Source organism: Antedon mediterranea, chromosome 1, assembly GCF_964355755.1.
Source record: "Antedon mediterranea chromosome 1, ecAntMedi1.1, whole genome shotgun sequence".
Classification (NCBI taxonomy): Eukaryota; Metazoa; Echinodermata; class Crinoidea; order Comatulida; family Antedonidae; genus Antedon; species Antedon mediterranea.
The window spans coordinates 38,249,631-38,273,615 of record NC_092670.1 but is presented as its reverse complement, the minus strand read 5'-3'; the positions used below and the strand labels follow the sequence as shown (position 1 = coordinate 38,273,615).

Here is a 23,985-nt window from a genome sequence, read left to right as displayed (position 1 = left end):
GGAAATTATGAAGAGACTGCTGAATTCTGTCGCTTAATTTGGAGTTAGAACTTCATTCAATCTCACTCAATTAATAATTAATATTATTGTACGTGGTGATATGTATAAGGTAGAAGTAACAATTGCGAACATGTGCATGGTGAACGTTAGTAGACTGTGTTTCAACTTAATATTAATAAAAAGGTAAATATTCTGGTACATATGGCATTTCATACGTATGATATTAAGCTCAAAATCACAATGTATTATTTCAGACAAAATTTAAAAAGACAATAAATTATTTACTGGGATAATTTTATGTAATCATGAAGTTTAATGCACAATTTTGTAATATTAATAAGCATTATAATTGTTTTATTTTCTTTTTAAAATAAAATTTTGAAATTGTATTTTTAGTTTAATGTTTATTAAATATATTATGGAGGCTGGTACTACAATATACGCCTTGGGAACTAGAAGAACTTTTTAACCCTGCTTTGCATATTCATGAGGGAGGCGTGGCTGTTCCTTCTGTGATTTGTACGCTATGAAGAGGAACAACAAATTGACCGATGGCGATCGTTGTGCTGGTGTGGCAGTGTGCACGGAAGTAGAGAGAAGGGCCTGCGTAGCCTAGAAGTAGAAATAAGTATAGCCTAGCCCTAGAATTGAAACATTTATTTAATCTTTTTGAAACCGAATTCATCAGGTATAGTTTTACAGTCTTTTGACATGTGCTAGTTTTCCAATAAACTGTATTTATCTTTACTTTCTAATCGAAAGGAGGGGCTTCACACACACAGTCAGCTAGGCCTAGCCTAGTAGCTAGGCCGAGGCTAGATAGAGAGACTCGGACGGGAGTAGGCTAGGAAGGGTAGAAACATCAAATTCTATTTATAATCAGTGTATGTTTGTTGCCTGGTGGTATGAAGAACAAGCCTGATGTACAGATATCTGTTGCATGAATGTTGCAGGCAGGAAATAAAAATGGAAATAAATCAATAAATAAATTCAGGAAATTTGAACTTGTTTTTGATTACGCCGTGGCTAAAGATACGGTACCGTATTCTAACTTCTGTTTACTAAAGGTACGGTAAAATTGCATTACGTCATAACCAGCCAATGGGGTGCTGGTACGTGTGTGACGTCATCGTATAAGGACTTTGGATTTTTTCATATCGCGAAAAAAGTGATCAACCGCATTTTCTTTACGCCGTGGTTAGGATTCCGGCACCGGAACTCAACTGCCAACCGTTAGGGAATCCGACACGCTATTGCGCATGCCCAGAGCGCCGGTAATCGGTGACTCAACAGCGATGGATCATTTCATAGCTCCGCCACGCGGCGAACTAGCGTAGATGCCTACTAATAATAACGGGATCCACTAATAGTAAATACTAGGCTAGGCCTACCAGCTAGACGTGACCAGTGGGCCTATTTATTTTGTAATTAAAAAGTGGTTGCTTCATTCATATATAAACTTCATATAGGGCCTAATTATGAATTATATAATTACATGAGTTGACTAGTTTTATGATTTTTCAAGTACAAAATAAAAGATTTCATATAACGCATTATAACTGTACATAACATGCAATCACAAGTTAATTTATTGACGGCAGCCACCGCGTGGATATGTGAAAAAACTGTTCGGGAAGTCGGGGTCGCAACGCTAAATACAGCATTACGATTCTTACGGTAGATAGATATACCGATTCTTATTAATATCATAATTATTTTAACGCGTGGCGCCTGGCGTATTCGTATTTTAATTATTAATTCATGTATGGCCTAGGCCAAGTTTAATCCATCACTCTCTCGCTCGCGCAACGACTAACTAGGCTACAGTAAATCCTAACACTCCGACCCTCAGCAGTGGTAGTGTGGTGTGCAGTGTGGCACAAGCTATAATATTCACTTCCCAGAGCTCTGAGCATGCGCAATAGCGTGTCGGATTCCCTAACGGTGGGCAGTTGAGTTCCGGTGCCGGAATCCTAACCACGGCGTTTTCTTTATGCTTCATTTATCGATGATTTTATTGATTTTAATTCTAGAATACAAAAAACCGTTTCAAAAAAGAGGCCTAGGCCTACTACTACGTACTATGACCTCATTATATGAGTTTGTTTGTGTAGGGAAAGCGATGCCAGGCTGGGGCCAGCTGCATGTGTGCGCTGATTTCTGTGACTCAGACCTGGGGCTACTGTCTAAAAATCATAGTATTTGAGGGCCCCTTTATTGTCCGCATTTGCTTGTTGTTTATGGTCACCATTGTAAACAAAGTTTAATAAAAAATATAGGCCTAAATGCCATTTGGAATAAAAATAAAACCCTCATCAGCGCACACACATCCATGCAGCCTGGCGCCGCCGACAGGAGGAATTCTCTACATACAACAACCAAAGATAGTGTAGCACTATCTTTGATACAACAGACGCGATATGAAAGAAAAATCAAAAGTCCTTATACGATGACGTCACACACGTACCAACACCCCATTGGCTGATTATGACATAATGCAATTTTACCGTACCTTTAGTAAACAGAAGTTAGAATACGGTACCGTATCTTTAGCCACAGCGTTTTGATTAGCTTTCTTTGCCTCAACTGACTGTAGTTTAATTTATTATTTTTGAATGTCTGCAGGTGACCTACCTTTGGTATTGCCTAGTGAAGGAAGTAGCATGCATGTACTGTATACCATCCAACTAAATATGTTATGCCAATGATTTTCCCAATTTAAATCAAAAGTGGTAGTAAATAATATGATAAAAAACTGTTTATGATTGGTGCATAAGTATTGATTAACAAATAAATGTAAGTTAAAATTTAAAAGAAATTCACATTACAAATTTACATTACAAATATCTTGATTTTACTTTTTACAGCATTTATTACAATCATGAGTTCAGAAGTAGAAGACTCGAACCAATTTAGACACAGCTTAAGCGAGTTTCCTGAACAAAACGCAGAGATGGATCTAGAAGATCGGTTACGACATAGCATGGGTGTTTTCCCGAATCAACCGATCCTACGACTTCTTACGCGTCAAGATCGGGCACACAGTGACCCGAATCTTGCCAGAAGCTCGTTTCAAGGTCTATCAAGTTTATCAGTTAGCAAGCAGGAGATCACACTCGGATGTGGGGATAGCCTGATTGTATTTTGGGATATTAAAGAAGAAGTTTGTGCAACTGACTGGATTGGGCTGTACAGCTCAGGTACAGTATTTGCTATTTGTCAAATAAAATTAATTTGCTTAAATTGGTAACACAGTACACTACATTATTTAAGAGCTAAAAAAAGAGTAATAGAAGAAGTAATAGAATGCAAATTGCAATTGAATTACAATTCAATTAAATTAAAAATTTATTATCCCCATGGGGAAACTCTGTTGGCCTTTTCAAAATACAGTACATACAAATATAAAAAGGATACAGTTCATAAAATATATAAATTATGAAAGCCATACAAAATATAAATATAAAATCCTAAAATGTTGATTCTGAAATTTTATATAGTAAAGTATAACGCATTCCTTCAGTAAATCTTTGTGTTGGTTACTATACAAATAATGCACAAGTCCGAGTGTGTTAGTGAAAATGCGGTGCACTCGAGGGTATTTAAAATGTTGCAACATGCACGAGGCGTAGTTAATGTATCAACATTTGTTTAATTCCGCCAATGTTTGATGTGATTGTCACCTTTAAGATAATGAATGAATTCGTTTATGGTATCCTTGGCAATTTGCCTAAATATATAATTTTTAAACAAAACAAAAATATTTAAATACAGAAGGGCTGAAATATAATATGACATTCAATTTGGAAAATGTCCACTTAAAAGTGGAAATTTGCCAAAATTATGTATATTATCATATTATGTATATATAAATTTGTGGCATTTTTCTTAGGACAAAAAATATATATATCAAAAGAACTATTTTTGTGAGAAATATTTACCTCGGTTAGTGTTTGTAAATTGAAAAATCAGGTGTAATAAGTATTTTAAAGAAGCTTGTTGTGCTTTACCACAGAAGAGAAATAAGTGGGATTTCGTTTTACCATGTTGCTGGAAAAGGTTTTGTATTTATGTAAACAATAGACATTTTAAACCAGCAGTTACCTTTTAACACGAATTAGCTGAATTATAGTGTCTATTTTGGTGACATTTCCTCAGAATACAGTATTCAAAGCCAATATTGTTTAACATGAATTAGCTGAATTATAGTGTCTATTTTGGTGACATTTCCTCAGAATACAGTATTCAAAGCCTGTATTGTTTAACATGAATTAGCTGAATTATAGTGTCTATTTTGGTGACATTTCCTCAGAATACAGTATTCAAAGCCTGTATTGTTTAACATGAATTAGCTGAATTATAGTGTCTATTTTGGTGACATTTCCTCAGAATACAGTATTCAAAGCCTGTATTGTTTAACATGAATTAGCTGAATTATAGTGTCTATTTTGGTGACATTTCCTCAGAATACAGTATTCAAAGCCTGTATTGTTTAACATGAATTAGCTGAATTATAGTGTCTATTTTGGTGACATTTCCTCAGAATACAGTATTCAAAGCCTGTATTGTTTAACATGAATTAGCTGAATTATAGTGTCTATTTTGGTGACATTTCCTCAGAATACAGTATTCAAAGCCTGTATTGTTTAACATGAATTAGCTGAATTATAGTGTCTATTTTGGTGACATTTCCTCAGAATACAGTATTCAAAGCCTGTATTGTTTAACATGAATTAGCTGAATTATAGTGTCTATTTTGGTGACATTTCCTCAGAATACAGTATTCAAAGCCTGTATTGTTTAACATGAATTAGCTGAATTATAGTGTCTATTTTGGTGACATTTCCTCAGAATACAGTATTCAAAGCCTGTATTGTTTAACATGAATTAGCAGATTTGTATTAAGGTAGTTCTATTTTGTATAATTTCCTGGCCAGTTTAAATCAATGTACAGCTGAGTACTACTTATTTTTATTCTTCTACAGTAGGGCTGCGTACTACTATGTTAAGTATTGACAACTAATTTACTAACGAAATGGTTTAAAGATGTATTGTCACCCCAAAAAAAATGAAAAATGAAGATTAATAAAATCAGACTTTAAATAGGCCATTTTGCAGTTTTAATAAAGTTATTCCCTTCTGAAAAAAAAATTAAAATGTTATTTCACAATATAAAAAATGTTAGTTCTGATTTGGCTATATTAGTCATTGTTTTCCCAAATCCCAAAATTAAAATTCAAAATATTCAGTTTTGCTGGGTTAAGTTATTCAGCTAAATTAAATTATTCCATTCACACATAATAAATACAAATATGAATTTTAAAACATGCTTATCCGCTTAAAGATGTACAGTATTGTCCCCCAAAAACATGAAAAATGAAGATGAAATCAGACTTAGAATAGGTTATTTTGTAGTTTTAATAAAGTCAATCACTTCCGTAGAAAAAAAAACCAAACAAATAGTGTTTTCACTTATAAAATAACATAATAAAATCCATTGGCTGGCAGCCAATTTGACTCTTTTTTGCTTTAAATTACAGTTTTTTCAGGTAAATTAATTATGTTCCATCCAATTTTTGGTCAATGTAAATTTCTATTATGTGACATTAAAATGGCATATTCAACAACAAAAAATGTTAAGAATTATTTTTTAAGAGGACAATACATCTTTAACATAGTAAAGTTTTCAATATTTTGTCTTCTTTGGAGATTTTCTTGGTCTTGTTAAAGTTTAATGGCCTACATCCATTAGGTATTCATATGTAGGCCGTTAAGTTATGGCCACTCTCCGCTAAATCTTAATATTGAAATGTTACATGGTGGCTGAGAAGTAAATGTCACAAAACCTGTTAGCAGTATTTGATTTTAATGTATCACGAAAAGAATGAATATTGGAATAAATTTAGCATATCTTTTCAATTATTGATTAATCAAAAAAAAAAAGCAATTTACTACATTTTATATTAACCCAGCAACATGTAGAGTTAGTGCCATTAATTTATTGCGTTGTTTTCTGTACATAATTATTTTTACAGACGAGATGAACCCATCAAATTTTATTGACTTTAAAAATCGTGGAGTTACTGGAACCCGCAAAGGACAGATGGTATGGGACCTGGAAAAAAATACCAACTTTAGAAAAGGTACAGTAAGTTATATCAAGCATTTCTCTTGATTCCAAAGAATTATTTTGTAAGTACAGTACTATTGTATGTAGTCTCACCACAGGATCTTCTGTGGTCTAGTGGTAGGCTACTCCTCAAGTGGATAGGTTCTAATCCTTCGGCAACATACTTCTTATGAATCTATAATTTACATAATATGTAAAAACCACTATTTTTTCTTAACTTTAGTACAGGGTTTGTTTTAATCTTGCGCATAATTCTAGGATTTCTGTTGAAATCTACTTTATACGCATGATTAGGTTTAGTAATATCATTGTGTTGTAGCGTTAAACTGTACTGTTCTATAGAACTCATTTCATTATTATGAATATAACTTGAGTTGCTTCATTGTACTGTCTGCCTTTATTTTGAAATAATGTCTACAGTAATTTTGAATAATTAAATAGTGTTCAATTTTTTTTCTCTTTGGTTGTACAATTGATTGATTGAAATTTATATTTATACTGGGTAACCTCTTCAGTCAAAGACTGGTCTCCCAGAGGGCCCAGTTGGTGATCAGTGGCTGTGATGTACTAATAATACTAATACACCGGGGTAACCCCCTACTCATCTCGAAAGATGTACTAGGTATCCTCCAGAACAAAATATAGTAAAATAAAATAATAATAACTAATATTATAATGTGTACTGGTAGTCACTTAGTTACAGCAAATAAACAATCCATGTTTGTCTAAAAATCAGAGAGATGCGATCTCCCTTATCTAATAATAGTGTTAAGCAATGTCTACACTATCAAACTGTGTGACAAAAAATGTGATGTGCCCATATATGGACATGATGATGTCATATCACTACCATATTTGAGCATAGCACTACCATATTTGGGCACATCACACTTTGTTTTCAAATTAGTTTGATAGTGTACACAGAGCTCTACTAATGTTTCAGTATAATATCTCTGTATTATTGAAGAAAAAGAAAGGAAGTCTAGGATATTCTTGGGGATTGAATCTTTCTACATTTTGCAATGTTTCTACATTCTCATTCTTCGTTGTTGTCCATTAGTCACACAAATTTTCCTCATATATCATCTTTTTAATTTTTCCGACTTATATAATAAATGATGACTAGACTTCAACTCCTTGTAATGGGACATTCGAGACCTTCTTGTTTGTCAACTCATAAATATGCTATGTGGTTTTTGTGACATTGTTTGTTCCAAAGGTTTTGGTTATTTGTTGTACTACTTGAGATGTTTAGTACTTAGTAATAGTATGGTAATGTTTCTTTAAAAATGCTATAAAGTCAATGTCTTGTTTTAAACTTTGACCTAAAGGATGTTTGATGGGGGTTGTGGTAGGAATCCAGAAACATTCAAAGTCATAGCATTACAAAGCTACACTATCAAACTAGTTTGACAAAAAAAAGTGTGATGTACCAAAATATGGTAGTAATATGCTCAAATATGGTAGTGATATGATATCATCATGTCCATATATGGACACATCACATTTTTTGTCACATAGTGTACAGAGTTTAAGAGTTGTTTTTCGTAAAATTAATTTGGAAGTGAATCATGTCCTAGGTTAACCACAAATATATTAAATAAAGTACTGTACTGTATGTTTTCTTGTTTTCTGAGTGTATTAAATGCAATAGGATTTCCCAGGCGGTTTTTACGCTTCCTATACAGGTGCAAAATAACTGGATTATTAAAGAGTCTTTCCAACACGGGTCCGGTGCGGGCAATTCGAATTGAACGCCAATGTTTCGTTTTCACGATGCTCTATGTGACAATCGATATGCACGTAGCCGCGTGAAAACGAAACATTTAAGTTTGCTTTGACAGTGCCAGACCAGAACCGTGCCGAACAGGTGTGAAAGGACCCTTTATGCATCTTACTGCAGTTACTGCAGTTAAGATAAAAGTTGTTAACTGTATAATTCCTGTAGTACACTATATTCCTGGTTTCGTACAGTAAGATAAGATAAACCATTTAATTACATCATCAGCGACCCATTGTAGATTGTACAATATGTGAAAAGTAATATTTATTTTTTCAATTGAAGAATTTCACATTCTGTAAATGTTAATGGTTAATGATGACTATTATTAATGAAGATTTTTGCTACTGTATAGGTAGTATGAAAAGAAAAATTACTTCTATTGTTAGTTACCAGCAAAATGTCAATGTCCATCATCTAATGATCTTAAATATTTCTGTTAGTTCTTTTAAAACCAAATTACTTAATTATCTCAATATTTATTTTTTAAATAATTTTGATATTGAAAATGTGTGTAGTTGGTCGCTTTCTTGTCGATACTTTTATTGTAGAACGTAATTTATTTATTTTTGTGTGTTCTGGGTTGACCAACTAGCATAGGTATTTAGCACCTGTTTGGTCTTTCCGTGCCTCCTTTTATAATTGTTTTGTCTTCTTTGTTATGTATATGGCAGAAATTGAATAAATAAAAAAAATTAAAAATCTTCCAAATATTATAATACAGTATAATGTATGTTTGAGAATATTATATTAGAATATTACAGAGTATTGTTTGTATAACCGTGATGAAAGTAAAATAACGAGACACTTCAAAAAAACAAGTTTAATTAAATCTTTAATATATTATTTTCAGCAGTAAATAAGGTCTGTTATAAATATTACCATGGCAACTCTGGACAACTACGAGCTGTTTCACCAACGGTTACGGTGTACAACCATGACGGGCGTAATGACAGTTTGGATTCAACCTCAGATGATTTAGAAGCTGATGATCATCTGTATACAATAATAGTATCAAGTAAGTAGTTAGTTTGATAAAAGTGGCTTCTGGATTGTCAAATGGGTCTAGACCATCTTACTGAAGATCGATGTAGTTATTAGCATCCATGATACCGCAGAAAACGCACTAGCATAGCCTTTCCGAATATCTTTGTTGCAGAAAAAACAATGTTTTTCATTTGAAGGCAGGGTGTTGTTCATCTTAGATTTAGGATAAACTTAAGCAAATATTTTTGCTTATATTAGTATTTTTAATCCGACTTATGCAAAATCAAGGATTTAAAGCAAAGTTAAGACGATTTTTTTGCTTTGCGCCTCATATTTAACATGTAATAATTTTTACAGAATATAACCATTTCTATAAAAAAAAAGGCAAATATTAAAAAGTCATGTAGCTTTGAAATTTGATCAGAAAGGGAACTATTCTATTATTTTCTTTCCATTCAGTCAGCCTTGGTATTATGACATGACATTGAAAGTCAAAGATTGTAACCCTTAAAAATGTATTTTTACAACAGTTCTATTGTAAGATGAGCATTAAGTATATTTGATTATATTTCAGAAATTTATGCTGAGAATTTGAAAAAGGGAATGTTTTTTAACCCGGATCCTTATGTGAAATTGATGGTAAAACCCATTCGTAAAAAGAGTACTAGACTACAGCATCATGAACAGCAATATAGAACGCAAACAGCTCAGAATACTGTCATGCCGTCCTGGGAAAATTTAGTAAGAAAGTTTTTTTTTTAGTGGATGTGCTTAGAGTTGTGTTTAGTTTTCAGAACCCTGGTACCTGTTAAGCTCTGTCCACACTATCAAACTTTATATGACAACAAAAATGTGATGTGCCCATATATAGACATGATGATCATGTCTTATCAACCATATTTGGGCATATCATATCATCACACTTTTTTTGTCAAACTAATTTAATAGTGTAGACAGAGCTATAGAACCAGTTTTCAGAGAGTCTGGTATTGGGAGAGTACTGGGACTGTAAATAATAATTAATTTTGTACTAGGGTTGTACTTATGACATTACAGTAATTTTTTCCACTGATTATGACATAATAAATATTTAAATGTTAATCTTTTAAATATAAACTATCATAACAGTGAAGTAGCCACAAGAAATAAGTTGTGCAGTTTTCGCAAGAAAAGGGAATAATCTTTGTTCAAGCCACTGGGTTGTCAAAGGCCTCTGAAAAAGTGGTCAGGTTGAAACCTTACCAACCATACTGGTGGCTACACCCTTGCAAAACATCCTTTATAATAATTTAGGTATTTGTATAGCACCAGAATCAACTAAACCGAAGTAAAAATCAAAGGCGCTTATATTGGATGTTAAAAAGATGCGTTTTAAGTTCTTTTTAAAAAATAGCAATAGAAGTTGATTTAGTCACATATTTAGTATGTTGATATTGCATGTTAAATTGTTATATATTAATTATTATTGATCATAAAATGTTGTCTGCTGCCCTCTCTATCATGGATCACTTGTTAATTTTATACATTAGACAATATAAGTACAATAATTTAGAAATTTAGACTGGTAACCTATGACCTCCAACTAACTAATCCATGCATTCATTGTTGCCATTTGTATTTCAGACATTTAACCTTCAAGCCCGCATAAGTGACATGATTGAGTTCGAAGTGAAAGACAAGTTTGTTAAGAGTCGGCCAATCATCAGCCGATTCCTCGGCAAAGTTATAGTTCCGGTTGAAACCATCTTACAACGAGTTGCTGAAAAGTAGGAAAAACCACCGTTTTTAACAGTTTCTATTACTAAAGTTTAATACCTAGGAACACATACCTGTATGTGCCATGATGCTGGAATTATTTAATTTTAAACGAGCATAATCTTAAAATGATATAATTACCTCGTACAAAATTGCATCTCCCAAGTTTAGAGTATGCTTTTATTACAATGCCTACAATAGCCTATTTTGAATCATAGAGCCAAATTATACTATTTTTTAACCAATATTCAAACACCCACATAACCCTTTGCATTAATTCACTATTAAGTGTACATGTTTGGAACTCAATGAAGTGTCGCCTTATTAAGGCTGTTCAAATGGAGAAGTTCTACTGCAATGTGTAGCAAGACATTATTCAGTCGTTAAAAGCTCTGCCTACACTAAAAAAGTGTGATGTGTCCAAATATGGTAGTGATATGACATCATCATGTCCATATATGGGCACATCACATAAAGTTTGATAGTGTAGACAAAGATTTACCCTAGTATTTGTTACTTATTATTATAAATCCAAAGGCAAATTACTGAAAAAATGACAATGCTGTGGGTATCAGTGGCTGGATCTCAATGGAGATACAAAATAAAATCGAAAAGCTAAATCAAAATGAGAAGTAAAACAGCCTTATTATTATATATTTATCTCAACAGTGAACATTCAATGCAATTACATTTAAACAAACATCACCCATCGGACCCTATCACAGGAACGTTATCTTTTACTATACATCTGGAAGACCAAGACATGGGTAAGTTTCAGCATTCTCCTTCAGTCTCCCATTATTTTAATTTCAGTCTCCCATTATTTTCATTTCAATCTCCCATTATTTTCATTTCAGTCTCCCATTATTTTCATTTCAGTCTCCCGTTATTTTCATTTCAGTCTCCCATTATTTTCATTTCAGTCTCCCATTATTTTCATTTCAGTCTCCCATTATTTTCATTTCAGTCTCCTGTTATTTTCATTTCAGTCTCCCATTATTTTCATTTCAGTCTCCCATTATTTTCATTTCAGTCTCCTGTTATTTTCATTTCAGTCTCCCATTATTTTCATTTCAGTCTCCCGTTATTTTCATTTCAGTCTCCCATTATTTTCATTTCAGTCTCCCATTATTTTCATTTCAGTCTCCCGTTATTTTCATTTCAGTCTCCTGTTATTTTCATTTCAGTCTCCCATTATTTTCATTTCAGTCTCCCATTATTTTCATTTCAGTCTCCCATTATTTTCATTTCAGTCTCCCATTATTTTCATTTCAGTCTCCCATTATTTTCATTTCAGTCTCCCATTATTTTCATTTCAGTCTCCCATTATTTTCATTTCAGTCTCCCATTATTTTCATTTCAGTCTATTATTTTCATCTAACTCTTCCTACACATTTATATCTCCAGCATCTTTTGTTTTCTCCATCTCCAGTTATACTTTTATTTATGATTTTTATATTTATTAACATATTTTTATTCTTGATTCTCAGTTCCCATCGCTGAGTCTTCTCTCCATCTCTCAATATTCTATCTTATTTCCCTGTTAAGTTCTTGTCGTCCACTTACCTCTCTGTATCTTGATTCTGATGCGTTTGATCATTTTTGACACGTGATACGCATGACATTTTGAAGGCTAGAGTTTCGGAAGTTATACATCAGCCACCATTGCTGCAGCTCGTTAGTTTAATTATTAACAGTCTCGCTGCCTTATACAAATATGTTTCATTAGGATTCTGGTCTCACTCCTTTTCCTATGACAATTAATTGAGGCAGATTCAAGGGGTTAATTTGTATAAGAAGTAATTCCATTTCTGAATTTATGCAATACAACAAACTAAAGTCAATTATTTACGCTATGTGGCATACCTTATTCACTCTTCCAAACACAAGAACCCCTATATTGAAAAAGCTGGCGCCGTCCCAATACTTTACTTAAGTGCTAGTGGGTTTCATTGGTTTTTTTTGTTGACATACCAAGGTCAAGTCACTGACGTCCAATTTCCTTTATCTCTTTCCTACTACAGTCTACTTTGCATCATTTTGACTAACTAGTTTTTAAAATTAAATTGGTCCCTCCTTTTTTCTACTCTTTTATGGATATGTTACATCATCTGTGGAAAGACACATTTAAATCATGTTCAATCTGTTTTAAAGATGTATTGTCCCCCAAAAACATGAAAAATGAAGATTAATTTAATCAGACTTTATTTTGTATTTTTAATAAATTTAATCACTTAATAACAAAATAAATGGGTAAATTCAACCAAAAACCAATTTTTGCTTTAAATTACATTTTTTTCAACTAAATAAACATTTGTTTGATCCAATTTTTGGTCAAAGTGGATAACTGTTATGTTACATCAAATTGGCATATTCAACCAAAACATTTAAGAATTATTTTTTTCAGAGGGACATTACATCTTTAATGTGTCAATTCTTAAATTGTGAGGGAAAATATGAATGACCTAATAATAAATGACAAAATATCACACTCTTTTTAAACCTTTCATTATTATGCACACAATATATACAAAATATCATTTATTTTTGACCAGATTCCTGTGTGAAATTGTTTGTTTGTGAGTCAAATTATTTATATATATATCGAGAAAGTTAATTATATTGAAAAAGTTAAAAATATCATTGATAAATGATAGTTCTATTTTTATATTCTAGATGGTATTCTTCCAAATGGTTTTAATTTATCAAGAGCATCGTCAACAAAGTCTGTTTGTCGATCTCATTCAGTACCACAATTAATGCTTCCTGTGTTTGATTCATCCGGCAAAGTAAAAAAAAAGTCAGCGCCACAATCCCACGGAAATCAGGAAAACGAACCTCAAAATCATTCCAGCGACACGTCGAATATAATCGAGGAGCCAATAACGCCAGATACGTCTAACAACGATCTGTCTCACGAAGACTTGTCACATGCCGCTGCCGGAGTGTTGAGTAAACGACTGGCCGATGTTCAAAGCATCGCTTGCGAATCATCGCTAGAAACCACAGGAAATACTACTAATAGTGCTAATGAAACAATCAGTCCAAATGCTGATGATTTGCCTCAAACTTCTGACAGCGGATCCAACACAGGAAATCAAGCAGGCTCGGTTCTCGAGAGTGATATATCAAACCACTTAGTGTCGAACAGTACTGGTAAGACTGATTTATCAAAAGGGTCCGTATACACAGAACACCCTACCCATGAACCCCCTATGATAGACGACACATCCTCAATGCCTATCGTTGGTATTAGTGATGACTCAGAGGAGATAAAGGCGTCAAACGAAGGTCAGGTTGGCGTGCCAGCGACTAACAAAGTAGAAACTATGAACGCTACTATACTGACCTGCCAAGGTCAACAACAGGAAGATCAAGACAGAGATTATGGAGTAAACATAACAGAAAATCAACAAAATATGGATACTACGGAAGATAGACAACCTAACAGTGAAGATGGAGAGCATACCAAAGAACTGAGGCATCGAACAGAGAGTGATATCCAATTACAAATGGGCATTCAAGAAGAAATTAAAAAATTAAGAATGAGATCCTGGAGCAACCCATCCGATGGAGGATCTACTCCGAGTCCATCCACTGCTGCTGCTCCTCCTCAGAAAGAACCTTCGCCGAGGACTAACCAAAATGATGGTACGGATGAGTCAAATCAAAGTTCGACAAGCACGCACCAAATGGAATCGGTAACTCTTCAGAAAGTGTCCGACAATCCACTATCACAAACGAACTCTGTAGAACAAACTGGTGAAACTTCTGCACAACCAGTTTATAATGGTGCTCAAGGAGCTGAGATTGACACCTCTATAATTCCTGAAGAATCTGAAGGGACTGAACCATCAAGTAGTACCAATGAACAGGTTGCACAGACAGAGGAACATAATGACACGTCAGCGAAACAAGATTTGCATCGTCGGCAAGCAAAAAGGCAACCAAGTAAGGATTCTATATGGCATCGAAGACAAAACCAGACAGCCAGACCTAAACTAACAGGTACATATATTTTTTTTAATCATTATTTTAAAATATACAAAAATAATGTTAAAAATAAAAACAAATTGTTTCTTGAGATTAGCTCGGTTATACAAAAAAAAATAAATAAAAACATAAAAGTTAAATAGATCTAAAAAATGTATCCGGATCACAAATAAGTATAGAAATTAAAGTATGCTTCTATTTGTATATGATATACACTAATTGTTGTATACCTATAAATTCCACAGTCTGTTAGTAATAAATTAAGTTATCGCTTATAATAATCATTCAGGTATACATTTGTACCATTATATATAATTTGCTTTATATTTACACATTTTTAGTTAACATAAAGACTGCTAAGGAGGTTCGTAACGAGAGTGATACGCCCACGCCTCTACCAACGCCACAGAAATTTACATACCGAAGATATGAGAGTTCCGGAGAAGAGGAACCATTACCTGGAAGTAAGTGTTTATATAATAATTTGCACCAATGGTTCTGTTTGCCTCATGAATTATTCATGAGTGAAGAGGTCACTGAGCATGTGCAATAATAATCATTTTGTATAAGGACAAGGCAACAATTAATATCTACAGGTCATAAATTCTGTAGTTGTGAACAACATTTTATATTTTACAATTTCTTGCAAAACTTTACAGATTATTATTATAGTTAATAAGCTCTGTCTGAACTATCAAACTAGTGTAAAACTAGACAAAAAAAGTGTGATGTGCCCAAATATGATAGTGATATGCTCAAATATGGTTGTGATATGCTTAAATATGGTAGTGCTATGACATCGTCACTTGCATATATGGGCACATCACATAAAGTTTGATAGTGTAGACAGAGCTTAAGTTTATAGTTTACACTAAAATGCATTCATTATATACAACTGTCACATTACCTAATTTGTCTCCTGTGTGTCATTTTGTTTATGGCTGGTACATTGCAAGAAATAAAACGGTTAACCCATGCTAATAATAATAATCGACTCTCAGAAGGTAGATATGCTATTGCTAGTGGAAAAATGTATTCTTTTTTGTACATTTTTTAGTTTAGTATTCTAGCAGATTTTACTAGGATAAAAAAAAGTCATTTTTTAAAAAGAAATAAAGCTCTTTAAAAAATGTAATAAACTAGAGGTTGAACTCATGTTCGTAGTTTAGTATTCTAGCAGATTTTACTAGGATACATAGAGAGAAACAGAAGACGATTGTTTATTTTGTTACTAGCTTAAAAAGTCATTTTTTTAAAAGAAAGTAAAGCTCTTTAAACAAATTGAATAAACTAGAGGGTCAGCTCTCGTTCGTTTAAAAACTCTTCATGATATCTTCTTAAGAGAGGAATATTGAACCATATCTTAAAGCCCCCTTCCCTACGTTTTTTAGATCTAATTTAAGATCACAAACTATATTTAATGTAAAAATAATACTATATGGTCATATTGCGATAACTTTTTTCGTCTTTAAACGGTTAAAAATGTGAAAAATAAGTCGATTCTAATAATTATAGCGGCCCGCTATAAATCCCAAAATGCATTGCGCGCGGATTGATATTTTTGTTTTTCACCTGTAATTCACCCACTTTTCGATCGATCGTGAGGCCAAAACAAATGGAAGACTCCTAACTTTTCAGCGAAAATACCGGGTTTTCCCCAATTTGTATCAACGAAGTCTGGCAAAAATAGAAAGACAATTAATGCAGCAACTATACAACTTCAGGCTAGGTATAAAGCTAGCGTACGATGTTCGTACGTTACCGATGTTTACCAGCTAGGCCTACAAAACTAAGCCTAGCTAGGCTAGGCCACGACCGTCCACGAGAGGTCGATCGCCGCGAGCTACTTAGGTAGTGCATTGTTTCTCACTTTTTATCATAATTTACCATAAAACGTACATTTAAGACAAGGAATGACATGGTTTAATGTTTTTAAAGTGATATATATGTATTATTTTCCAAAAAACGTCCAAAATTGCAGGGAAGGGGTCTTTAAGGACCTGCTGAAATGTTGTAGAATATACCTAACGCGGTACACATGGAACATGCTAGGGTGAGTAACCGACACAGAGTTGGTGACACGTTTTACATTGTGTCTACCAATTCCAGAAATAAGCATTTATAAATGCTGTTACCGCAAGCACCACACAGTAGTTCAAACTAATATAAAATGTTTACCTTTTTTTATGAAATTAAATACTTCTCTTAATAAAGGAAACCAAAGAAATGTGTAATTATTAGAAGGAAGGCTGCTATCACATCTAATGGCATTGGCTAATTATAACTAATTACTAAATTTCCTATTTAATTAATTAACTAAATAAAACAAAAGTACTTCTACAAGGTTTCCCGCCCAAATGATTCAATGATGCAAGTTGTAGTTAACATAGGACCACTCTTAAGCTCTGTTTACACTATCCAAACTAGTTTGACAAAAAAGTGTGATGTGCCCAAATATGGTAGTGATATTACCAAATATGGTAGTGATATTCCCAAATATGGTCCATATATAGGCACATCACACATTTTTTTGGCACATACCGGTAAAGTTTAATAAGTGTAGACAAGGCTTAACGTTTTGTTACTAAACCTTCTGTAGCCTATATCTACTGCTGCACCAATATCTAAAGCTTTGTCTAAACTATCAAACTCTATGTGATAACATGTGATGTGCCCATATATGAACATGATGATGTCATATCACTACCATATTTGGGAATATCACTACCATATTTGGGCACACTTTATTTGTTTGATAGTGTAGACAGAGCTTCATAGTACCAAATAATGCAAAGTTCAAACTAAGATATCATTGCACATAAATAATGACAAGTATAATTGCTGGCTGTAATAATTCTTTCAGTTACTACTAACTGCCTCTTGTAATTAGTAGACCTATTATATATTACCTAACTGACAGATAGCTGCGAGTATGCTAAAAATAAGCCACCCCTCTTGAAATACAGTTGCCTTTTCCCATCATAACAGCAAGAAAAAATAGTCATAATTAATATTTGGCCATGAATTATTGTCCCCCTTATATATTATCGAACGGTATCTATGATTCCGGTATATTTCAGAGTCGGAAAGTGACATGCACATGACCTTGAGAATTGCAAAGATCATTTGAATCATGTGGCAACTAAATCTACTACTATCATTCTTACTCATCTTCGTTTATTTAAATTTAATTAAAAACATTAAGTTCAAGGCTGACTCTTCATTTATAATTATATATCGCTCTCTTCTCATTATCAGCACAGTAGCGCACGTACATATGAAATTTGTATGTATAGTACTGTACAAAAAAGATATGCCAAAACCTTGGTTTTCCTAATATTGTATAATAGTAGATAGTAGACCTATAGTAGAGTTCTGTCTGCACTATTAAACTTTATGTGACAAAAATATGTGATGTGCCCATATATGGACATGATGATGTCATATCACTACCATATTTAAACATACCACTACCATATTTTGGTTTTGGTTGACCTACAGTACAACTATCTTCTGGAGCATTTTAGGCCTAACCTTAAATATGTATTGTCCCCCCAAAAACATGTAAAATGAGGATTAATTAAATCAGATTTTGAATAGGTTTTTTTTTGTAGTTTTAATAAAGTTAATCCCTTCCGTAAAAAAAATTAATGTTTTCTTATATAAAATGACAAAATAAATGGTCAAATCCAACCAAAAACCCATTGGCTGGCAGCTAATTTGACGATTTTTGCTCTAAATTGTAGTTTTTTTTAGGTAAATACCTTTTTTTTTCGATTCAATTTTTGGTTAAAGTGGATAACTATTACAGGTGTATAAATGGGTACCCGGTTAGATCAAGACACAACTTTGCGCTGATTACTAGCTGCATTATGGGAGTATGTTTCAATACATGTTTGATTCAAAAAATGACTGGGTAATAATATTTAGCGCTTAAAGAAGCTTGTTTGTAGAGCGCTATATAAGAATGAATTATTATTATTATTAAAATGGCATATTAAACAAAAAAATTAAAAAAAAATTATAATAACTTAAATTCAATTGATAGTTAAAACAAAAATTGTCCAGTAAGCAGCAACATTTGTTGTATTTTGTCTTGTTTTGTAAATGTTTAAAAAAATTACCGGTACTCGCATTAATTAGATATTGAATTTTGTCATTTTATTGGGATGTTTATCTTATAAAGTTGTCCTTTTAATTAAAATTTTTAATTACAACCAAGGATTCCACATTAATTAACCTTGTTTTATGATAAATATATTTTAATTAGTTCATGGGCTAAGGATGCTTAAAATAATTTCAATGTTGATTTAGTGGATAAAGAGATATGTTATTGGAGGAAAATCATCCTACTTTCTTGGGTACTGCACTAAAAGAGAAATAATAATTTTCCTAATATCTGTGCAGTATAATGTTTTATTTTTATTAAACCGTAAAAGTATAATATAAAGAGAAAATGTGTGCAATATATTGTAGACTAATTTTTGGTCGATGGAGTTGAGTTCTGTCTACGCTATCAAACTAATTTGACAAAAGAAAGTGCGATGTTCCAAAATAATATGTTAGTGATACAGTATGCCCAAATATGGTAGTTATATGACATCATGTCCATATATGGGCCCATCACATTTATTTGTAACATCAAGTTTAGTTTGATAGTGTAAACAGAGCTTTAGTCAGTCAAATAGCTTGTGTAATTTGTTAATTAGCTCAGTTTGACATAGGTTAGTAATGTTTTTGATAATCACCAACTTTAGTTCTATTTTCTGTAGCCCTACCTAGACCATGGAAAATAGATGACATGATTCTCGTTGGCCGCCCTCGTGTTTATTTCAGCCCTGCATCAAAAAAGTTCATCATCTCATCTTTGATTGTTTTTTTGTTTGTTTTTTTGTTATTAAAGTAATGAGATTTACATTGACACTGACAGTGAAAAATGAAAATATTGCAATATTTTAATTTTCTTTCTATAATTGTAAAAGTGTATTTTTAAATATTTTTAAGTTATTCATTGAAAATACTTTAGTAGTCTACTACTATATTAAATACATTAAATAAATAAACATTTAAACATACAAAATGCAATAAATGTGTATGTACTAGTCTAGAGTTGTCAATTACCAGAGTAAAAACAACCTCATAAAAACACTTAAAATGCCAAAGGTAATCTGGCTATAAAATATTGTAAATCTCTTATTTTTACTGATAGTAATATTTTAATATGTATGTCCATTATAACCTTTTACATTTACAGTAAATATTACTGTACAGTAGTCTGTTTTGAATGCATTTAGGTTTTATTGGGACAGATTTTTATTTGTGTAGTGAATCCATTCCTAGACATCTATGGGAGCTGTTTATGTTGTTCTCTAGGATTTGTTATCTTTTTTCCTTTTTATTGGAGTATAGTTGAAATTATACTCTATAAACTTTGTAATTCCTTTGTTGTTTTCCCGCTCTTTTCTAAGATTATTAAGTCTTTTTCTAATTGTCATTTTATCTTCAATAACAAATTCAATTTCCTCAAATGTAATTAGCATTGTAAGTATTAATAGGAGTAGGAAGGAACTTAAAGTACAAACACTTCCTTTAAACTAGAATCATCTTCTGTCTCTTCTCTCATTAAGCAGGTTCTATTGCACTACATTGTTTCATTAACTTATTATAAATACTGTTGTTTAAATATTTCATTATAATATTTAAATTTAGGATTTAAGGAGTATATTTATTGATGGTGTTTAATTACTGTGCTGTGTGTTTGTTTTTTTGGTACTAAACCTCTCGGATGATTTAATATTGTGTTTTTATGTTTTCCGGCCGGTTAATAATTTGTAAATTGTTGTAGTAAACAAAGTGTGAGTCATCAATTGACAGGACTTTCATCAAACAAACTTTCATAAATTTATTTGTGATAGTTTGGCGCTTGCAAAGGGAAGTGACAATATACTACCATGACGCAGGGTGTAGTGTCCGAGGAAATATATTTAGAGGGCGTGTTATATAATACGACGAAACAATCTGAGAAGGGGCTATTACGCTGATTGCAATCAGAGGAGTAAGCGTGATATATGGAAAATACTTTGATACTCCTGTCTTATATTGTTGACACTGGACTTGGTTATAATCATCTTTTTGAATAGTAGGATTGAGATCCTGGTTACTTAGAAATCAGTTTCTCTGAATCCATTTTGTTACCATGGATCATAATAGAGCGTCTGTTACTATATCTTATAAGTGTTCCTGTTCCCTTAGCAGATTTTCAAAGTCACGTAAGTTTTTAAAAATATATTTTTTACAATTTTATTTGGAACTACTGTAAATAAACAATACACTGATTTATTATTTTTTCATTTGTTATTTTATTTTTGTTTTATTTTATTCAATTATTTTTTTATTATTTTATTTTGTGTACTGTAAGTTTGGTGGTTTTTTTTAAAATTAAGACCTGCTAGAGCTGATTGATTTTTACTTAGTCTACTTTTTTTTATAATGTTTTTTGATATTAGCAATATTCTAAATAATCTAAATAAAAAAAAATTAAGTAAATGTATTATTTTTAATTGTTTGATACATAACAAATTTCAGTTTTTTATCATAATCTAAAAATAAACATTTTTCAAAAGTGCATAATTATATGCTATTTTCTATTTTATTATAAATCTAAATAGTCTAATTTTGTTTTTTAAAATAAATAAAATATATTATTTTTAATTGTTTGATACATAACAAATTTAAGTTTTTATCATAATCTAACAATACACATTTTTTAAATGTGCATAACTATCATGCTATTTTTCTATTTAATTATAAAGAATTATATTGCTTTTGTGGTTTGATATCTATCATCACTTCAATTTTATTCATATAACTCGTATTTAAATTTGAATTACTCTAACATGGACAATTTGACAGAAAAAGTCTTGAAATTAATCAGATGTGTGGACTATACTATTTATAGTTGGATTGTGGTCAACTGCAATTCATCATACATATACAGTAATCCATTTTACCAAAAGTTACTATTAATACTTTTTACTATTAGATTCCTTTTTCTAGTATTTCTATCGTAAAGGCTTCTTCAATTAAAGACCCTTCAGTAGGGATTTCCTGTAGTTGGACATGACTTTTTCACAGACTAAATGAGGAATGCACCTTGCTTTTTTTTTAAATTTATAAAGCCGCTTTTTTCAACTAAAAATTCCTCAAATTAAATGTAAAATGTTTTCTTCTTATTTCTAAATGAAATATTAAAAATTAAAAAAAATAATATCTACATGTCAAATTAATTTCAGAAATATATGTGTACATTTTTGTAATAAAAAAAAGACAAAAAAAATTATTTTCTCCGTATTCTATTAAAAATATTAAAAATCAACAAATATATTATCTTCATATGTCAAATTAATTTCTGAAATATTTGTGTACAGTTTTATTAAAAAAAAGATATAATAATCATAATAAATCATAAATGTCTTAAAAGAAGAAAAAATTCTCAATATGTTTTCCATTTCTTTATTTTAGTTCATCTTGTTTTAGTTGATGATTTAATTGTGTGGGGAGTTTTCTATTTCACTGTTTATACTGAATTTATCAAAAATTCTCTTATACTTTAAGAGTCAGAACACTTAGTATATTGAATTTACTCGGCTGTCAACGACCCATAGGTCATTTCTTTTTTTTTTTATTAAAAGCTGTTGTAATTACTCCATTTCATTGGATGAAATGTTAACGGCAGACTAATTGGGAAGTTGTGATTGGTTGAAACAGCTTAGCATTCCTAATCATTACAGATTTTTCTCACAATTTCAACATCTTTGTGTTTCTCAATAGGTGTGTACAACTTACACTTACACATACAATATAATAGTAGACTTTTACAAATATTATTCTCCTCGGGACTGCTTGCTAAGTTGGAAATATTATTTGTTATAATAAGTTGGATTTAAGTTGAATTTATTTGAAGAATGCCGCTAGGTAGGTTGTTACGGATTTACCTTACAATACAAGAGTTGATAATAAACACAGTAGGAATTCAAAAGCGCCTTGTACAAAAGTTAATACTATGATAATCTGTATTACAGTACTGTATGTCAAGAGTTGGACAGACTATTTTTTGCGTTACACAAAATGTTTACTACTGATTGTTATACAAAAATAATTGATAATTGATAATAATTGATAATTGATAATAATTGATAATAATTGATAATAATTGATAATTGATAATAATTGATAATAATTGATAATAAATCATTATTTCTGAAGAAAGATCAATAATTAAGCTGTTACGTCAACAAGTCGCAGTGTTTTTTGTAAGAAATATTTCTTGTTTATTTAGAGACGACAATTGTAGAAAAAAAATATTGTGTGATGATATTTATAATACTTGATAGAAATGGCAACATTTAAATCACGGCTCAAAACACATGTTCAACTCCATTTAATCTTCTTTTTCCGTTTTCTTTGATTTGGGAGAGCATTGTGGGTGCTTTTGGAGATCTAGTGCTATAAATAAATAATAATAAATACATTTTTTTTCATTTAAGCATGGTGAGACATTTTTTGATTCAAATGTGTGTGCTTTACATCTAGCTCTAATTTGTACTTACCTGGGATGCCATGAGCAAATACCATAATAAAGCAGCTAGTAATTAATTATCATCCTGACCTTATTAGACAGTGCAATTGGCATGTGACTATCAATCTTAAAGTATCTCTTACAATTCATTACAATTCATTCTGTTTAACATACACAGACTCCTTACTTAGACAGACAATTTCAGTATTTTTGCTTTAAATTACATTTTTTCAGGTAAATCTTCTTTTTTTTCGAACCAGGTTTTGGTCAAAGTTGATTTGAAACTATTACGTTACATTAAAATGACATATTCATCAAACAAATTTATCTGACTATTTTCTGAGATTCATTATAACATTAAGTGATAAATAATTTAATTTGTCATTTTTGACATATTTTTTCCCACTGAATAGTACTGTACATCATTATTTACATTTACCAACTGAAAAAAACTGTTAGAAAATGTTAAATTTTCAGAATAAATTATCCCATTTTAAAAAAAGTGTTCCTTCTTTTTTCAGAAATAAAGTGTTCCCCACCTTTTTCCGAAATAAAGTTGCCCCCCCCCCTTTTTTTTCAGAAATAAAGTGTCACCCCCCCCCCCTTTTTTTTCAGAAATAAAGTTTTCCACCTTTTACAGAAATAAAATGTTCTCCCTTTTTTTGTTGTTGAAATATTAAGGTTCTCTTCCTTTTAAAAACATGTCTTCTTTTATGAAACTAAATCATTGTTTAGCCTTCAAAATGTAAGATTATATTAAGA

The 23,985-nt window shown here is 31.7% G+C and overlaps 1 protein-coding gene across 3 annotated transcripts in view; it reads left to right on the top strand.

Annotated features, from left to right (window-relative positions):
• The first annotated feature begins 503 nt into the window (after window positions 1-503).
• LOC140059606 (E3 ubiquitin-protein ligase HECW2-like) overlaps window positions 504-23,985 on the top strand; it is a 40,877-nt gene continuing 17,395 nt past the window's right edge. For 2 of the 3 annotated variants that reach the window (XM_072105700.1, XM_072105620.1), the window contains exons 1-9: window positions 504-688; window positions 2,868-3,200; window positions 6,036-6,143; window positions 8,764-8,928; window positions 9,472-9,638; window positions 10,521-10,663; window positions 11,322-11,419; window positions 13,329-14,660; window positions 14,987-15,109. In XM_072105700.1, coding sequence (XP_071961801.1) covers window positions 2,882-3,200; window positions 6,036-6,143; window positions 8,764-8,928; window positions 9,472-9,638; window positions 10,521-10,663; window positions 11,322-11,419; window positions 13,329-14,660; window positions 14,987-15,109 — 2,455 coding nt within the window. In that variant the 5' untranslated portion in view covers window positions 504-688; window positions 2,868-2,881. The remainder of the gene's footprint in view (window positions 689-2,867; window positions 3,201-6,035; window positions 6,144-8,763; window positions 8,929-9,471; window positions 9,639-10,520; window positions 10,664-11,321; window positions 11,420-13,328; window positions 14,661-14,986; window positions 15,110-23,985) is intronic. The other variant, XM_072105633.1, reaches the window with a different exon arrangement.